Source organism: Rhinichthys klamathensis, unplaced genomic scaffold (assembly GCF_029890125.1).
Source record: "Rhinichthys klamathensis goyatoka isolate OS25496 unplaced genomic scaffold, OSU_Roscu_1.1 h1tg000497l_1, whole genome shotgun sequence".
In the NCBI taxonomy this organism is placed as follows: Eukaryota; Metazoa; Chordata; class Actinopteri; order Cypriniformes; family Leuciscidae; genus Rhinichthys; species Rhinichthys klamathensis.
In genome coordinates this window covers 1,124,444-1,144,351 of record NW_026606980.1, presented here as the reverse complement: position 1 = coordinate 1,144,351, position 19,908 = coordinate 1,124,444, and the positions used below count along the sequence as shown (strand labels likewise).

Below are 19,908 nucleotides of genomic sequence, written 5' to 3'. Positions count from 1 at the left end.
CTACACACACACACACATATATTATTTATTTATTTATTTTTAACTCAAATGTTCCCTAAATTGTTTAATGTAATGATACTGATAGCAGCAATAGGGACAGTGATTCTTTCAAATATAAATACTAAATGCACTTAAATATGATCGGCACAGTGTATGCTATATAAATATTTTAGTTATGCTCAACTCTACAATACTTCATTATCTAGAATCTCCATAAAATGATTGCAATCTCTATAAAATATTTTTTTTAAAGCTAATCCCTCATTTAAACATTTTCAAATAGTCAAGTCAAGTCAAGTCAAGTCACCTTTATTTATATAGCGCTTTTTACAATACAGATTGTATCAAAGCAGCTTCACAGTGATAACATGAAAATAATACAACAAAGTTTGTTTCTAAAAGAAAATTGCGTCAACGTCCACCTTAAGTAAGGCAGATCAATAATATTATTGAATATTAAATGTCCCCAACTAAGCAAGCCAATAGCCAAGGCAACAGTGGCAAGGAACCAAAACTCCATCAGGTGACAGAATGGAGAAAAAAACCTTGGGAGAACCCAGACTCAGTCGGAGGGCCAGTTCTCCTCTGGCCAACGAAGGAACAGTGTATGATTCGGGCAACATTACAAGTCAGATTGGATCGGAACATTTAGAGTATTTATCCATTTCCATCTTTTTGGAAGTCGAAGTAATCACGCCGGTATGGAGACGAGTTGTTGAGGATCAGTGCCGATGGTTGTCGTGTCGATGAGGCCTTCACAGGGCTGATGGGGCTGGCACTTCAGGATGCGTTGGGATGGGTACAGGCGCAGGTCCACTATAGAGGGTCCATATCGCCGGCGTTGAGTCAGTCTCCTCTGGCATCCCAGAGTCACCCCCTCCGTCCCCCACTCAACTCAGCCCAGCTTACTGACCTTTCCCTCCTGCTGCTGAGACCTAACCACAATCTCACAATCTCTCCGCAGCCAACCATACGCACCAACCCGTTTGACTAAGGCTGTCGAGCCCCACTGGTGCGTTAATGCAGTTTCAGTGGCAACGGTTCCGTATGGCATACCACTTACCGCAAAACACAATATTTGCCCAACCACCCATCATTCACGCAATATACACAGGAACGTAATGACTGTAAATACTATGCAACCTATTCAAATAACCTACAGACTCTTCAAGTTTTATACTATTAAATGCATTTGATCTGATTCAACAGTGGTATAAAAGGTAAGCATTATGTGAATGCTTGGCTAAAGAGATGCGTCTTTAATCTAGTTTTAAACTGGGACAGCGAGTCAGAGCCTCGAACAATATCAGGAAGGCTATTCCAGAGTTTAGGAGCTAAATGTGAGAACGCCCTCCCTCCTTTATAGTGGACTTAGATATCCTAGGAATGACCAGAAGCCTCGAATTTAGTGATCTTAAAGAACGCGATGGATTATAGGGCGATAGAAGGTCCATTAAATACACAGGAGCTAAACCATTTAGGGCTTTATAGGTCAGTAATAGTACTTTGTATTGATACGGAACTTGATAGGTAACCAGTGTAAAGATGATAAAATTGGTGTTATATGATCATATTTTCTTGACCTAGTAAGAACTCTAGCAGCTGCATTTTGCACTAACTGTAGCTTGTTTATTGAGGATGCAGGACAACCGGCTAATAAAGCATTACAGTAATCTAGTCTCGAGGTCATGAATGCATGAACTAACTTTTCTGCATCAGAGACAGATAGCATGTTACGTAGCTTTGCAATGTTTCTAAGGTGGAAAAAGGCTGTTCTTGTAACGTATGAAATATGATTTTCGAAAGACAAGTTGCGGTCTAGTATAACTCCCAGGTCTTTTACTGTAGTGGATAAAGTAACAGGACATCCTTCTAAATTAAAGTTGTATTGTAAGCGGTTTTGTGGGTAGTTTTTTGGACCAATAACTAATACTTATTACTCCGTTTTATCTGAATTTAGTAGCAGGAAATTACGCGTCATCCAGCATTTTATATCTTTGAGACACTCTGTCAATTTAGATAAGTTAGTGTTTTCATCTGGTCGTGATGAAATATATAATTGAGTGTCATCAGCATAACAGTGGAAATTAATTCAATGTTTTCTTATAATATTACCAAGTGGCAGCATATATTGAGAATAGCAGAGGGCCTAACACCGATCCTTGCGGCACTCCATAGTCTACTAAAAATAAATACATTTTTATGGGGAGTCCAAAAGTCTTGGACCATTCTTTCAAATTTAAAGCACGATAGTTCATTTAAAAAAATGTTGTTTGAAAAGATCCATGTACAGAAACATTCACATAATCTAAGGTGTAATGCAATTATCTGAGAGTAGTTTTATTAGGTATTTTTTTACTTAAAATTGATAAATATTAAATGTTATTGTTTCTGAAGTTAATCGACTGTTAGCAAGTCCAAGCTTTTCTCTAAAAATAATGTGATTTTCATGATGCAAAATTGAGTCAAATTCCAGTTAAAGAAAAAATCTAAATCAGATAAAAGTGTTATCTATCTAAAAAAGTTAATAAATCAAACTGGAGAAGGAATAATAATAGTCTTGATGCATTTAATTCATACACTCATTTGTAACATAAAATCAGCATTCATTATCAAAGCTAACTATTTATTTCGTTTTATGACAAGGTAATTAATCTGTGAGCATATCTTGTGACTGCTTTTTGGTCGCATTAGCCTTCTTGAAAGTCTGATATGTAAGTCACTGCATTACTCATATTGGATGGTGGTGGAGTTACCTTGAAAGTGTTTTCAAAGCAATATAGCACTTCATTCATGTTGAGCATATGATGAAAGTAAAATGCCCTTATAATAAGTGAGACATCTCATCTTACATACAGACGCAAACACACTGCAGAAACCAAAGCATACTGTATGTACCAGTGTGTGTAGCTGTGTAAAGATTACTATGAGATGCAAAACCGGCTTATAAAAAGTCATTCACAGATTATTCAGTAAGCATTTAAAATACCACATGGATACAGCCAAACAGTTAGCCTAACAGCTAAAGTGATATACAGGTCCTTCTCAAAAAAATTAGCATATTGTGATAAACTTCATTATTTTCCATAATGTAATGATAAAAATTAAACTTTCATATATTTTAGATTCATTGCACACCAACTGAAATATTTCAGGTCTTTTATTGTTTTAATACGGATGATTTTGGCATACAGCTCATGAAAACCCCAAATTCCTGTCTCAAAAAATTAGCATATCATGAAAAGGGTCTCTAAACGAGCTATTAACCTAATCATCTGAATCAACTAATTAACTCTAAACACCTGCAAAAGATTCCTGAGGCTTTTAAAAACTCCCAGCCTGTTTCATTACTCAAAACCGCAATCATGGGTAAGACTGCCGACCTGACTGCTGTCCAGAAGGCCATCAATGACACCCTCAAGCAAGAGGGTAAGACAGAAAGAAATTTCTGAACAAATAGGCTGTTCCCAGAGTGCTGTATCAAGGCACCTCAGTGGGAAGTCTGTGGGAAGGAAAAATTGTGGCAAAAAACGCTGCACAACGAGAAGAGGTGACCGGACCCTGAGGAAGATTGTGGAGAAGGACCGATTCCAGACCTTGGGGGACCTGCGGAAGCAGTGGACTGAGTCTGGAGTAGAAACATCCAGAGCCACCGTGCACAGGCGTGTGCAGGAAATGGGCTACAGGTGCCGCATTCCCCAGGTCAAGCCACTTTTGAACCAGAAACAGCGGCAGAAGCGCCTGACCTGGGCTACAGAAGCAGCACTGGACTGTTGCTCAGTTTTGCATGTCATTCGGAAATCAAGGTGCCAGAGTCTGGAGGAAGACTGGGGAGAAGGAAATGCCAAAATGCCTGAAGTCCAGTGTCAAGTACCCACAGTCAGTGATGGTCTGGGGGGCCATGTCAGCTGCTGGTGTTGGTGCACTGTGTTTAATCAAGGGCAGGGTCAATGCAGCTAGCTATCAGGAGATTTTGGAGCACTTCATGCTTCCATCTGCTGAAAAGCTTTATGGAGATGAAGATTTCATTTTTCAGCACGACCTGGCACCTGCTCACAGTGCCAAAACCACTGGTAAATGGTTTACTGACCATGGTATTACTGTGCTCAATTGGCCTGCCAGCTCTCCTGACCTGAACCCCATAGAGAATCTGTGGGATATTGTGAAGAGAAAGTTGAGAGACGCAAGACCCAACACTCTGGATGAGCTTAAGGCCGCTACCGAAGCATCCTGGGCCTCCATAACACCTCAGCAGTGCCACAGGCTGATTGCCTCCATGCCACGCCGCATTGAAGCAGTCATTTCTGCAAAAGGATTCCCGACCAAGTACTGACTATTGAGTGCATAACTGAACATAATTATTTAAAGGTTGACTTTTTTTTTTGTAATAAAAACACTTATTTTATTGGTCGGATGAAATATGCTAATTTTTTTAGACAGGAATTTTGGGTTTTCATGAGCTGTATGCCAAAATCATCCGTATTAAAACAATAAAAGACCTGAAATATTTCAGTTGGTGTGCAATGAATCTAAAATATATGAAAGTTTAATTTTTATCATTACATTATGGAAAATAATGAACTTTATCACAATATGCGAATTTTTTGAGAAGGACCTGTAGTCCTGAATAACGTCTATTGTACAATGTCACATGGTTAAAAATGCTAGTACACGGGTAATTACATATCACACAATACAAAAAGCTATTCAATATTATATATTTCAGTTGAAAGCCCGTATCTTTTATTCTGCTTGTATGACAGGCTGCTATATTTTCTTGCAACGTATTGACATCTGCTAATTTACACTTAAAAATATCAGACCATTTTAAATGTGTCCTACATTTAACCAAAAACACGTTTTTTTTGTTTTGTTTTTTTAGTAATATTCTGTTAAACCTGTCATTTTGGCATTATTTGTGAGTAGCAGTGACGCGCGAATCAAACATTATCCTCGTTGCAAGTGAACCACATTTAATTAATGCAGGATAGGAAATATTTTCTTCTACCTTGTGAAGTTTTGTTGAATGTTTTCGAAGATGTTTCTAAATTGGTATCATCCTAATTTAAGTGACAGGTGACAGCAGGGGAATTCGCGCCAAATTAAGTTTGTTTGATTGGAGGAACGGACTTTGACGTCATTTCATACGTTCATTCAAGCTGAATCGATTCTTCCTACTCGGTCTTCTCTTTGCTCCACATGCGTTGGAAAGTCTGATTCATCTCAGTGAATCGGTTCCTTCTACTCGGTCCTCTCTCTTAAATCGCTTGAAAGTCTGATTCATTAATGTGAATTAATTCTTTACTGTAAATGAACAGATTTACCTAAAAAATATTTGAGATCTAGAACGGCTTGTTTAGCTCTTCTTTTGTAACGGAATATTAAGTCACATTCTGCTGTTAATCACTATTTTTTACTTGGTTGTGGATTCAGTTGTAAATTGTAAGCGAGAATCTGATTCACCCGGGTTGAGATCCAAGTGAGATCTCAACTCACATTGTTTTGTGCCAGACAAATACGGCTTGGTTAGAATGATAGCCTATATACTTTATATTGAAGTAACTACTGATTGGTTCTTGTTAGTTGCGTTTTTCTAAAAGTTTCACGATTTTAACTTTATTGTGCGCCTGCCGCCTGTAGATGTCGCTGTTACATCCTATTCTGCATAGGCTACTCAGAAAAAAAGTTAATGTTAAGAAATGTTATGTCAGATTAAAATGCATTGTTAATCCAGCAGTAATTTAACCCAAGAAGATAACTAGCCTATATTAAACGACAATAGAGTCTATTTTGATTAATTAAAAAACCCAAACATCATCAACATATGCTTGATCTTAGGCATAACAACTTATCATTGGCAGAGACTTCAAACTTCAAATCTAAAACACAATATCAGCAATTAAAAATGAAATAGGGTGTCACTGTTGCTAATGACATCAGTGGAAATGAAGGCAGTCCCACGAGCACGCGCACATCGCAGGCAGGTGAGAGATTGACGTCAGGTCGGAGGAAAACCGGCTGTGTAGAATAAAACTGCTCCTCTGCTCTACGGGATACATCGCCGTTTAAAGATTGTTCATAGAAAGTCAGGAAAAATCCAGGATGGTGATAAAATGATGATTGGACGGGGAGAGCAGTCTGATGAAGAGATCGTCCTCCTTCAACCCCAGACGGTGAAATAACAGAAACTTCCTCACAACAACTGGGTAAGTAAGCTTGTATTTAGCCACACCGTCACCTGTTTTACATGTGAAACATTGTATCAGTTGTGTTTGTAAATACATTTACGCATTGTGTATATATATATATAAGCATGGTATACATTGTTAATATAAGGCGGTGTGTTACTGTTATCGTTTCAGACAGGGACTACACCCTTTGAAGTTAATTGTGATGATACTGTATATGATATTTATGTTTTAGGATTGTGACTGCGCCTAATTTCACAACAAAAGGATCTCCAACTCATACCTAAGAATGTAGTTTCACTAACAATACATGATATTCAACATTATATTCACTTGATAGTAGTGTTTAATGATCCTAATGTTCTTTATTATTGATAATCAAGGGCAATTACTGAATTTATTCTGTTTAAGGGTCAATCTACATGACAAAAAAACTCATTAAGGTGTGTTGCATTCTTATTCAACTTAATCATGTGAGGGAAAAAATAGTAGCCTACTAATTAGTATTCCTTCCTTGCTTCATTTGACATCAAGTGCCAGTATCAAAATGGTTTAATGCACAAAAGTAAGCAATATTGTACTTAATATTAGCCTAAACAAACATTGAAATGTATTAATGTTACTATAATAAACCATATAAACAACATGCAAATTATTAGCATGTGCATATAGAAAAATGTCTATACAATGTAAAATACAAGATATATTTGTTATCATATGCACAGTAAAACACCACGGTTTTGACCACACAATGAAATTCTTATTTTGCAAGTCTCCCTTACACAAAAATATACAATATAAATACAAACAGTGAAAAAAAAGTGCAAATGTGCATTATGACAATGCTGAATGGCTGATGACATATCTGTCTCCAGCCATTGTGATCGTAAACTCTGCTTTGAAAGGCAGCAGACAAGGAAAAAATAATCATGCTTTTAAAGGCCCTCCAAAAATTGATCCCTGGCAAAAACATCTACTATAATACTGGGAAATATTTACAAATAATATTTTGTTAGCAAAAAATGTATATATCAGATTCAGAATGCACTTCAACTTTTCAGTGTAGGTCAATGGAGAAAGATGCTACCAGCAAAATGACCTATGCTAATCAGCCCAACCTTGACCAAATGGTTGCGACCCACCATTTGAGAATCACTAGTTAAAGCTACAACATGAAGACGACCGGACATTATCCACAATGTCCTTAACAGAGGTTTATGTTTATCACACAGAAATGGCGAGTGATCGGGTGGCCATCCTTACAGATGATGAGGAGGACCAGAAGAGGAAATATGTCCTGTCCGAACCCTTTAACACTCTGTCCCTGGGGCAGGTGGCAAACACTACACCATGCAGTCAAACAGCACCGCCTGCCCCCTCAGAAACACTTCAGACTTCACAGAGTATGGACTGCACTGAAAGGTGCTGTGTGCGAATAGACAATCATCTCTTGATCTCCAAGGTCTTCTACTTCTTCTTTTACTCCGCATATGGCTCTTTACACCCCCTCCTTGCAGTATACTACAAGCAACTGGGAATGACACCCAGCCAAAGTGGCCTGCTGGTTGGGATCCGTTATTTCATAGAGTTCTGCAGTGCACCATTCTGGGGCGTAATGGCGGACCGCTTCAAGAAAGGGAAGCCGGTGTTGCTGTTTTCTGTACTCTGCTGGGTGGTCTTTAACTGCGGTATTGGCTTTGTTAAGCCAGCAGCTATGAGCTGTGTCAGTAAGGACCCTACTGTTGCACCGCCAACCAACTTTACGAACTATACACAAGCTGGTAACCGTACTAGACAGCGAAGATACTTGACCGAGGATACGTACTCCGCTCCTTCACTTTCTCAGCCAATATTAGCAGCATACGGATCTCACTCTAGATACATTCGAAGTGCAGATGTAAATACTACAAGCGCTCCCTCTGAAAACCCCACTGCGAATGCTGGCAGCATTCGTATGTTATCTAACTCGACCACGGCGCTGCCCCGTACCTCAACAGTCACTTCAAAATCTACCTCGACAATTGAAACGCAAGCTACCACTGCCAAACTCAAAGAGTATTTAATAGTTTTCAATAAGGAACAAGTCGATACTATATTTCTCCTGATCCTCTTGGTCATTATTATTGGTGAGTTCTTCAGCGCCCCAGCTGTGACCATTGTGGACACTATCACTCTTCAGTACTTGGGCCAACATAGAGACCGTTATGGACTTCAGAGGATGTGGGGATCTCTGGGATGGGGTATCGCTATGCTGTCAGTGGGCATTTGGATCGACCACACACACATCACAATCTTCATCCAGGGCTCGGGTTGTGTTCTACCCGACTATAAAAATTACCAAATTGCGTTCATAGTTTTTGGGGTGCTGATGAGCTCAGCGCTGATTGTGGCCACGCAGTTCCACTTTGACAACAGTGTTTATAGATCAGGTGAGGAAGAGGACAAGAAGGAGGATGTGGAAATTCCTCAAGTCGTTCAGGAGGTCTCGTCTCCAGAGTCCAGTTCAGATGACTCGCCAGTGTGCCCTGAAAGCAACCCACAACCCTTTCCCTTCAAAGATCTCTTCCGGATCATTTGTGCCGTCCGCTACAGTACGGTTCTCTTTGTGGCCTGGTTCATGGGCTTTTGTTATGGTTTCGTGTTCACCTTCCTCTACTGGCATCTGGAAGACCTTAAGGGCACCACCACACTCTTCGGCATCTGCTCGGTGCTCAGCCACATATCTGAGCTGGCCGCCTATTTCATCAGCCACAAACTCATTGAGCTCATTGGACACATCAGGTGAGAACATACTTGTGTAAAATATATGGAATTAATTTTGAGCTTAATAACGGCATTTGTATTGTAAGTTAATCTACTGCTCAGAAGACCTATTTGATTTGTTTAAAAGCAGGTGTGCGGGTGCTAGCCAAAGTAGAATTACCACTTACCACTTGTACATCCATTCCGTCTAATCCCAATGCTAGAGGTCAGCCAAGGTTTCTCCTGTTATTTCGGGCATTCACTGGCAGTAATTTGTTGAAACCGTGAGTCATTCAGTTTCAGTGAGAGTAGACATTTGAGAAATTTAGTAAACAATTGAGCACACTTTGACTTTTATGCAAATGAGTAGCGGCCACTAATGGAAGTGCAGACAACATTCTGCTACTTGGTAGGGTTGGATACTAAGGTAATAAGACAGTCGGTTTACCCAGAAAGCATTTTTGTGTTCCACTATGCTGTTAAAGGAGAACTCCGGCGCAAAATGAACCTTTGGTCTAATAAAACATTGGTACCTAGTCAACCGTTCTCTGAGATTTGTTTTCATGATAATCGAATGTAAAGAGTTTTATCTCTAAAAACTGTTTAGCATATAACGCTAGTAATGGGGGCATCTATTAAGTAAAAATAAATCGCTAGTTTATACCACTAACAAGACTCAAAATAGCCCCACACTAACACAGTAACATAATGAGGGTCCCTACATGCAAAACTAAGCATTGAGAACTTTGTAAGTGTACATACCGTTTAATAAGAAGATAAAGATAAAGACAGTCCACTTCGTGTATACAGACAGGAGCCATCTTTGGAAAACAGTCTCGACTAGTCAAACCACGAACGCCATTCATACAGTTCAGAAGTTCACTGAACTTCATACAGTTCAGCTCACTTAGCACGTCGTTCGTGGTTTGATTAGTCGAGACTGTTTTCCAAAGATGGCTCCTGTCTGTATACACGAAGTGGACTGTCTTTATCTTTATCTTCTTATTAAACGGTCTGTACACTTACAAAGTTCTCAATGCTTCGTTTTGCATGAAGGGACCCTCATTATGTTACTGTGTTAGTGTGGGGCTATTTTGAGTCTTGTTAGTGGTAAAAACTAGCGATTTATTTTTACTTAATAGATGCCCCCATAACTAGCGTTATACGCTAAACAGTTTTTAGAGATAAAACTCTTTACATTCGATCATTATGAAAACAAATCTCAGAGAACGGTTGACTAGGTATATGTTTTATTAGACCAAAGGTTCATTTTGCGCCGGAGTTCTCCTTTAATGTTTTTTCTGTGTGAACGTGCACTAGACAGACGTCTTTTATCATTTTGCATGTCGTTTATCGATTCAAAGTGCAAGTTTTTGAAAACGTTTCCATTATCGCTTCTACAGAAGCGCGAATTTGTGAAAACGGTGACGTAATGCGCATGCTTATTACATGATCAGTCTATAGGCATGTAGTTTTTCTTTACTAAGTGACATCACCAGCTACTGGCCTGGCATGCATAATACATAGTTCTTAGTCGTTTTCACGGATCCGTGTGAATGGGAATAAATAATCTTTACAATGTTGTCGTCTGTACGTGAAAAACTCAAAGGAAAAACTATCCATTTTTGTACATCATTGTCGTGTAAACATTTTTAAGTTTCAGTTTTTCATCTAATATTTATCTCATTTTATTTCAACTAAAAAATTTTAATTAATAATAGTTAATAGTTTTAGTTCAAACGAACAACACTGTTCAGAACCAAACTCATGCGGTTGTGGCAGCTACAACAATTTCTGTTACTGACTCAACGTGGACAGATATAGTTAGAAAGGCTTTAAATGGGTTTGTGTTTTACTAAACAAAATTGTTGAATTGTCTTTCTTTAAACAATCTGTTTTGCATTTGATATGCCATAGACAGTCTTCTGATGTTCACAAAAGTTAAAGACCCATAAGTGCTTTGTATGGGCAGAGACAAGAAGTTGTTTTAGCAGGGTAGGTTTAGTTTATGTATTTTGGATCTGTGCCAAAGTACTGCCTTTATGCAATGGTTACTGGTAGCTCAATATTTTATGAGAACACAACCATGCACATCTGATGAACACAAACAAAAGTGATGTAAATGCACTTCTTTCTTCTGCCTTTACCTTGTTTTTAACACATATAGACTGGTATATTTGTGCCATAGAGGTGTATATTAGACACACAGGAGAAGTCCAAAGGTTGTTTAAATGTGTCTCAGTAATTATTGTTGACTTTGGCTAAGCTCTAAAATGGGCACTGCCTAGCTTGGGCACACATTATACATCCACGATGCAGACATTTTCCAGGATGTTTACCATTTATTTTTGGGCACTGGTAAACAGACACATGGAAAGGCCTGCTCACATCCTCTATCTGCGTTGTGGTATTTCTCATGTGTGTGGCATTTCCCAGAGCACCGGTTCTTCAGAGTGAACTAGATGAATCACCTTAAGAGATAGCTTAAGTTGTACTGGTGGCTCAGTCTTTGCATTATTAATGATGTTAACTGGTAGCATTTGGCAGCATCTCTGCCAGACGTTTTGCGATACAGAAATTATCAGACAGTTTCAGTGACCACTTCCCAGTTTATGGAGATGTTGTATTGGTCAACAGATGTTTTGTGGAAAGCTAATTATTTAGTGTCAACTCAACAAGGTTAATGTCTCTCTGGCCTTTTTTGATATGATGGTGTGCGTGATTTCTTTTTTTTTTCCCAAACCAGTTCAGTGGAAATCCCACCCTGCAGCTAATTCTGGGGGGGGGGGGGGGGGGGGGGGGGGGGGGGGGGGGGGGGGGGATCACACGATGGAGAACATTGTTAGCATACATTTTGTGTCTGAAGCACAATAGTGTCACAGTAGCAAGCTAGATGTGTAACAGAACTGTAGCTACAAAATATAAAATGATATCTGGCTTACAACATTGACTATTTCAGCTTGATTGTAAAATGTCATGAAATCTAATGTACCTGGTGGTGAAACTTGCAGTACTGCTTCTGCTATGACTTTATATATCACAATGTCACTTTATTTATTTCTTACTATTTGGAATTGAACTCTACAATGTGTCTTAATATTTTACAATGTGATTGATTTCATATCTCACAATGTGACTTTAGGCTATATCTCACAATTGTGACTTTCGCCTGGGTTCACAGACAAGGCTTAAGATTTGTCCCAGACTAAAATGCATGTTTGAGCTGTTTTAAGTGAAATCAACTTGCTTTTTTTCTGAAAATATGTAAGTGCTATTGTTTTGTCTCAAGATGCACACCAGTAAAAAAAAAAATTCTAAGGCACTTTTATAAAAGCTTGGCCACTTAAATTCACTAATTGAACTAAGGCCTAATCCTGACTTAATCTAAACCCTGTCTGTGAAACCAGGCCAATATCTCTTACATAACTTTTTATACAATATTTGTATTTATTTTAAATAATCATAGAAAACAATTTGCTAGTAATAAATAAATTAGTAATAAATTCCTGTGTTTAAAAAAAATCTATATATAAAAAAAATGTTTAATCCAGAAAAGCTAATCTTCATATGGAGGCAAATATGTTTTGTTCATCCATGTGATTGTGATATCTTCAGTTTAGTCTCTGTAGCCTTTGTTAAGTGGCCTATTTTCAGTCATGCCTGCGGAGAGGCGTGTAACTTTATCCTGCCATTAGCCCCATCACACATTGTCTAGGCTTTCCAGCATTGATCCATTGAGCTTGCTTCTTTTGTGGATCTATTCTAAAGCTTTCTAAAGGCATACGGGGTGTGGCAGAGCCAACACAGTGTACAGACGTTCTGTGTAGTTAGTAGAGTCAACATTTGCATGAATATCTCCCAGAGCTGCTTTTGCATGTAGTTGCATGGAGTAAAAATAGTTTAAAATCTCCTGTTTAAAGGTTTTTGTGTATTTTTGTTAAAATGCACATAACTATAAGTAAGCCATTTGTAGGTTGATTCAAAATGTGTAAACACTGTGGCGCAGATCATTGCTGTGTTTGAGTTTCCTGATCAGCCCGACAACAGCAATACTGACTCAACCAATGGTGTGAGTTTGAGGCTGGGCTATGTATTTGTTAAACCAATGACCAGCTGGGAGAGTGTTTGAGAAACTTGTTTGGAAACAATCATTATTTTAAGTCACGATGAAACAGAAGTAGCGACAGATCATTTCTTCCAAATTGTGACGTACAGTACATCCGAGTTAAACAGATTATTGGAAAAGAAAGATTTAGCCCGGGGGGGAGGGGGGGGGATGCGAGCTTGCAGGCAATCGTAAAAAGGGTGGGGTTTAGGGATAGTTCACCCATTTCTGCTGAACACAAAAGAAGATATTTTGAACAATGTCAGTAACCCAACCCATTGACTTCCATAGTATTTTTTTTCCCCATACTATGGAAGTCAATGGGGTCCATCAACTGTTTGGTGACCCATATTCTTCAAAATATCCTCTTTTGTGTTCAGCAGAAGAAAGAAATTGATTAAAGTTTGGAACAACTTGAGGGTGAGTAAATGATGACAGAATTTTCATTTTTGTGTGAACTGTTCCTTTAACCTGTCTAAATTTTAGGAGAAGCCCAACATACAGTATGTCACCTGTCGTTTCACTGGAAGATCAACTTGTGACATTTTGATTAAAAAGTACTAAAGAATCCCATATGAATGAATCATTCACAGTAAGATCAATAACATGCGTTTAGAAATTAGATGGTGTATTTTCATTTTATGCTGACTATAATTGACACTTGGTGATTCTAGTAGAGCTGAAATGAGATGCTTCATTTTATTTTTATTTTTTTAAAGTACCAGTCTCGTTAGAGTTGTTTTCCAGGAAACATTATTCAAATTAAACTGGTATTGTAACTGGTTAATTACATTAACGTTGTTTTTTCCTGTGCGAGATTCAGTGTTCATACATTAGCACTGGTGAATTCTCGTGTGGTCAGTCACACTCCCAGACAGCCCGTCCTTAGGACAGAGTGAGTCATTCATTCTGGTGTCAGATTAGAGACTGACATCACCACCAGCAAATGCAACACCCAGCCTTAACTACAATAGGCTTTATAAAGCAAAGGGTTTAGCCACACCCAGAGTGACATTTTCATTGTACACAAAAGCATTGTTTTATAAGTTCGAAGGAAATACGACATGCTTGTATTACATAATTGTGTTTCTTTCTCTTGTTTGCATTCTCTTTTTAGAGTCCTCTATATCGGACTGGCCTGCAACACCGCACGCTATCTGTATATCTCCTACCTGGAGAATGCATGGATAGTTTTACCCATGGAGGTGCTTCAAGGTGAGAAATAAGGTGTTTTTTATGTGTCGCCCGAGTGGCTGCAGTGGCATTATCAAACAGGAAGTGGGGTTTAGATTGGAGGGCTGTGCTCTTGAGTGACCATATCTGACTTCGAGTTCATCTAAGGACATGATTCAGCTGTTTCTGCTGTATTTCCGACACATTATTTCACATCAGAAACCCTGTTGCAATCACACAGTTACAGTTTAGAAATAAAGACATTGCTGTTTGTTTCAAAGCTGAAAGAAATGTGCTTCTTGGTACTTGGTAAAAAATGTTGTTTAACGTCAGAATACTAAACTCTTCCTTTTTTGTGGTCAGGACCTTTCTGAAGCAGGTTCTGAAAGCCTGTTTAGCTGCTTTAGCCACTATTATCATGCAAACATGTTGACTATTGACATACTGTGCAGGACCGCCCTCTTCCCACCTCACACGATGAAAGAATTTTCATTTTTGGGTGAGCTATCCCTTTACTCGCCCTCATCATGTTTTTTTTTTTCTTCTTCTGTTGAACACAAAAGAAGATATTTTGAAGAATGTTGGTAACCAGACTATGAAAGTCAATGGGGCCCATCAACTTGGTTACCGACATTCTTTAAAATATCTTCTTTTGTGTTCAACAGAAGAAAGAAACTCATACAGGTTTGGAACAACTTGAGGGTGTGTAAATGATGACAGACTTTTCATTTTTGGGTGAACCATCCCTTTAATTGTGGCTGCGCAACATGACAATATTGACCGGCTTGCTAGCAGTTGGCAAGACTGCTTATTTACACATGTAAGTTATGAAGGAACAGAGGAGGAATATGAAAATACAGTGTGAGATCAATCCAAGATGAAAAAAACTTAATGAAGGATGTTGATGGGTACAACAAGAATCAAAGTTCTGTTGTTTACAGTTGCAAGCAATTTGCCACCATTGATATGATGATTTTAATTATATGCTATATGTACTTTATTTTACAGCATCCTCAACTGTGGCAGAATTTCGAGTCATAATTGTTTTTATAAAATTAGCTTTACTGTTTTCAGTCTTTAGTTTTTTTTTGTTCGTATTTGTTTTGCCTTTATCAAGTAGAGTAATCAAATAATCACACGTGATGAAGTAAGGTTAATCCATACCAAAATAGGCATTATCATATGATTATTTAATTTATAAACCATTTTTGTTTAATTTACAGTGAAAATAACAAAATGTTATAGTTGGTTCCTGGTTAACTTTTATTGATAACTTGAAGCAGATTAAAATCATATTATTTAAAACTAGTATAGAGCTGCTTTTCATTGTTATTTTATTCAAATTTGTTTTGTTTAGCGAGTGCAAATATTGTCTTATTGTTGTGGTCATATTATGTATTACAATGAACTCATGAATAGTGTGTTTATCTATTCAAGCGGATGCACAAGTGTTTATTTATGGTAATCTGTCGTGCAGGTTTGACACATGCATCAGTGTGGGCGGCATGCATCTCGTATTTGAGCGCTGCTGTCCCGCCAGCCCTGCGCACCTCGGCTCAGGGGATCCTGCAGGGTCTGCACCTGGGACTGGGGAGAGGCTGTGGAGCCATGCTAGGAGGAGTTTTTGTCAACTTTTTTGGTATGACATCAACAAACAAACACCGTGTGGCGTCACAGATATACCATACATGTGCCTCATGCATGCTTTTATGCTATTATATTTGTAGACACAGTTATAAAGAATCAGACTCTTGCAGTCAGGGTTGCAGGACTGCCCAACAAAACTATCCCAATTGCCCTCGGGGGCCAAATTTTCAGCTGAATTTGTATGTCGGGTGGGTGTGATTTGGTGGTGTTGGAGCGCCAAAATTGTACATTCCTTGGTGGAAATCAACCCATGGCACCAACTTAACTTAAACGTAGCCCAATTCTGCTGGAAAACCACGGACTTGGCAATACTGCCTGTAGTAAAGGTGAATTTTTGCACTACAGGCAAAAACAGTGTTTTTTCAAGCACTGGTCAATTTTAGGCTATTTGGCTTTTCATAACGTGTTGTTTCAGACTAGTGGAAAGAAGACATCCAAAATACACTTTTAGGAATTTATTTTGTTGCACTTTATCTATTTGCATCTGTAGATTTCAATTACAATACATATCTTTAAAGGCTGTTTTCTCAAATATTTTTTTCACCTGCACTGAGCCAAAAATCTCCAGTTTAGCAGCACTTGTGTACAACAAACTTTAGTTTTATTCCTATCTATATTCTGAAAGTTTTAACAGAGGGGTTTGTTCATATATCATTTGCCTGATTTTATACAGCTGTTTATTCCTAAAAACATGGTACTTTTTTTTTTTTAAGTATACTTAATAAACATATATATTTTAGACATTTGTACCCCACTGAATATAAATAAAATCTATCAAAAAGAAGAAGAAAATGTTTAGATTGTGATTTCCGGTGTGAATAACTTCAATATCTGACAGAATCAGGCTTGTTTCCTCTCAAGCTTCCTTTTTCATCTTGCAAATTTCCTGTTTAGGTGCTGCAGAAACCTTCAGAGGCCTTGGAATGGCCTCTCTGGTCACATTACTCATCTTCTCTCTGATACAGTGGCTGTTAGGTCAGAATGAGGATAAAAGTATGTTTCTTCCTGCTGTTTTACAATAAAAAGGTTGTTTTGCTGCTGTAAAACCTGCAACAGCTCATTGATAACATCTTTGTGCTCTTTACAGAGGACTCGATGTTGGCTGAGAACATCCCAGTTCCCTCCAGCCCAGTGCCTATCGCCACTATTGACTTGGTGCAGAACCATTCTGCCTCTCAGCCAAATCCCGATTCAAAGACTCCTCTTAGGAAAACCAGGCATCAGGAAGAGCTAGAAGATACCAACAAGCCGGCCTGGGTGGTGTCCGCCTCCCCCTGGGTCGCCATCGCTTTCGCCCTCTGTCAGATCAGAGATATGGCGGCTTTGACAAAGAATAACAACCTCGGTGAAAGTCAAGCCCCGCAGGTAGGATGGCACCCTCTGTGATTTGGGATGTGGACATGAGGAGGTGAAAGTTTCATTCTCGCTGTTTAATAACATTTCTTTCATGATCTTTTCCTGCTAATTTTCTTATTTATATCTGTATTAATTTGTCATCTTGGATTTTTGGTATGTAATTATTGTGAAAACCAATGTGGAGAAATGTAGACATTTCATACTGATGGCAAATTACATTTGATACCTTTTACTTAATTATTTACTCTTTTTCTTTGCATTTATGCTGTCATTTTCTCAGGTGAAAGGTGAGGAAAAAAAACTTTGTCTTTGCACTTTGACTTTTTTACACACACAAAAAAACTGCATGCAGTCCTGTCAGTCTGCTACTGAATTTCCTCTTTCATTCTTTATGTATTGGATCATTTATGTGAGTCTTACTAACACCATTGTGCTAGTAGCTTCTTAAAATAAATGTTTTTCTGTTGTCAGTTTTGTTTTTCCATTCTTAAAATATGCTTCTTTGATTCAAATGCTTTTTGTCCAAATTTCTCCTCTCTGCATGAGAATATTACGTCAAGGCTTTATTGTAATGCCTTATTTATGTATTTTTGAGCAAATATTCAAAGTCTGGAAATGCTGTTTATTTGTTACGTGGACCTCTGTATGTTCTTGTCGCATTTGGCACAATGTAGATAAAAAAAAAGTGACTTATTTGTCATGTGGCTGTCGAAACAAGAGCTAATCTGGAAAGTACACAATGTTTATAAGCAGTGACTAATACCTATTTGAAGTCAAACAAATGCTTGGTTGGTGAATCTCACGAAAGATGTCAATAACATGTCTAGATCATATTTCAACCCAAAATAATAACAGGTTGGTTTTTTTAAAATACATCTTTACATGATTTTTTAACTTTAAAACTAGATTCTCAAAATATATATAACTTAAAATGTGAAGTATTTATGCATCACAGTAATAACTGTACTGTCTTTATTTTTTATTAAATAAAAACAGGTATTACAGTATTTTTTATCACTGATTCATTAATTTAATTAATCTTAACCCTATATATAGAATAGTTTGAGTATTATTAAAAATGAAAATGTGAATTATGAAAATAATACCACAATGTAATACATCCTAGGATACTAAAATATGTTACTATAGCAATGTAAAATACTAAAAGCAATGTTTTTTTTTATTAACCCTAATTGTACCTCACCTCAGTCTATTATTTTGAAATGTTTAACCTTTCCATGCTGTTATTCATCTTATGATGTCCTCCTCTTGTAGGAGACAAGTGAGCAGACCTCAGCAACGCCACCTGCTGATGAGTCCACACCATCGCAACCCAATACATCAAGTCCAGCAGAATATCCCTCCCAAGGACCTGCTCCCAGTGCATTTGTTCCTCAAAACACACATCCTGTCCCTCCTGTGGAAGAACCACGTCCATCCACAGGGAGAAAAGAACCAGTAGAAAACTCAACTCCTTTGCCAGGACACTCCAAACAGCTGCCCCCAAAAGCACAACCAAAATCAACAATGAACTGAAATTCTTTGGGATATATCCTTATGATTTAAAGACATACAGCGGTATGGGGTGTAAAAGGTGACAGTTGTCTTTGGACCAAAAGTTTTATGTTGACCGACGGGTATTCTAGATTGTCAAGGGGTTTGTTTGCCAAGGCAATAGAATCGATATGCTTTGCACTGCCAAAATTGATGTCTTGCCTTAACCGCAAAGGGCCTTAACCACAAAGGGGCTTTGTACAGAGTGCTTGAAGGTCAATGCCTATGATGAGATCTGCACATTACTGAGTGTTTAATGGTTATAATCCAACAACTGAGGTGCTTCAGCATAATATTCATGGCACTTGATGTTGCAATAGTGAAGCATAGTTGCTTTGCACTCTGTATAAATTATTATTTTGCTTTTCGTGCTTCCATATAACTTGTGACCAAATTTAAAAATAAAAAAACATCTACTCTGTATAAAATGTTAAAGCCACTCTTTTCTGTTAAACATATACAGTAATCTTTAAAACCAAGTGCATAGTTATATGTACCATCTGAAGGTATTGATTTGCCACAGTGTCTGAAACCATCTGCCTCGCAGATTTGTGTACAAGTAACCTCTACTATGAAAATACATGAAATGTTTACATATGAACACACAATACAATATTCGGGTCTAGAATTTAGCCATATGTCTTTTTTAATTAAATACAATGGTAACAATTTAAAGTGAAATATTTATAAAAACATACATTCTCTCTTCAGATAAAAGTTCCATAAAAAGGAAAGAATATGAAATGGCAGGACGTACATATTTACACCTGTATGGATGCAGACCATCCACTTTGAGTTGATTCATTTTAAAAGGATGGCTCACCCAAAAATGAAAATTCTACAAAGCCCCTAAATGTGATAGAACATATATATTCTATGTTTTTGCAACCAGGGGAACATTGCATTCGTTTGTAATACTAATTCATTACCCGAGCAAAAAATCTAACCTTTTGCAAGGGAACTTGGGAGAATGCAAAATGAATGTGAGGAAAAAATACCAAAAAAGGACCATAAAATTATTCCACATAATAAACTATTCTTCTGAAGGCATAATTTCGTATTTAAACCCTGCTGGTCTAGCACGTTTATGTAGAAAACCAGCGAGAAAAAAAACGTGTTCTGTATGAATGACGTGAGACGCAT

At 37.9% G+C, this 19,908-nt stretch overlaps 1 protein-coding gene across 1 annotated transcript; it reads left to right on the top strand.

The window, feature by feature from the left end:
• The first annotated feature begins 5,947 nt into the window (after nucleotides 1-5,947).
• Nucleotides 5,948-18,892, top strand: mfsd6b (major facilitator superfamily domain containing 6b). Its single transcript, XM_056237733.1, has 7 exons — nucleotides 5,948-6,206; nucleotides 7,421-8,969; nucleotides 14,153-14,250; nucleotides 15,686-15,847; nucleotides 16,750-16,848; nucleotides 16,943-17,220; nucleotides 18,487-18,892. Exons 2-7 carry the CDS (start codon nucleotides 7,423-7,425, stop codon nucleotides 18,745-18,747), a joined length of 2,445 nt encoding a protein of 814 aa, XP_056093708.1. The 5' UTR covers nucleotides 5,948-6,206; nucleotides 7,421-7,422; the 3' UTR covers nucleotides 18,748-18,892.
• The last annotated feature ends 1,016 nt before the right edge of the window (nucleotides 18,893-19,908 follow it).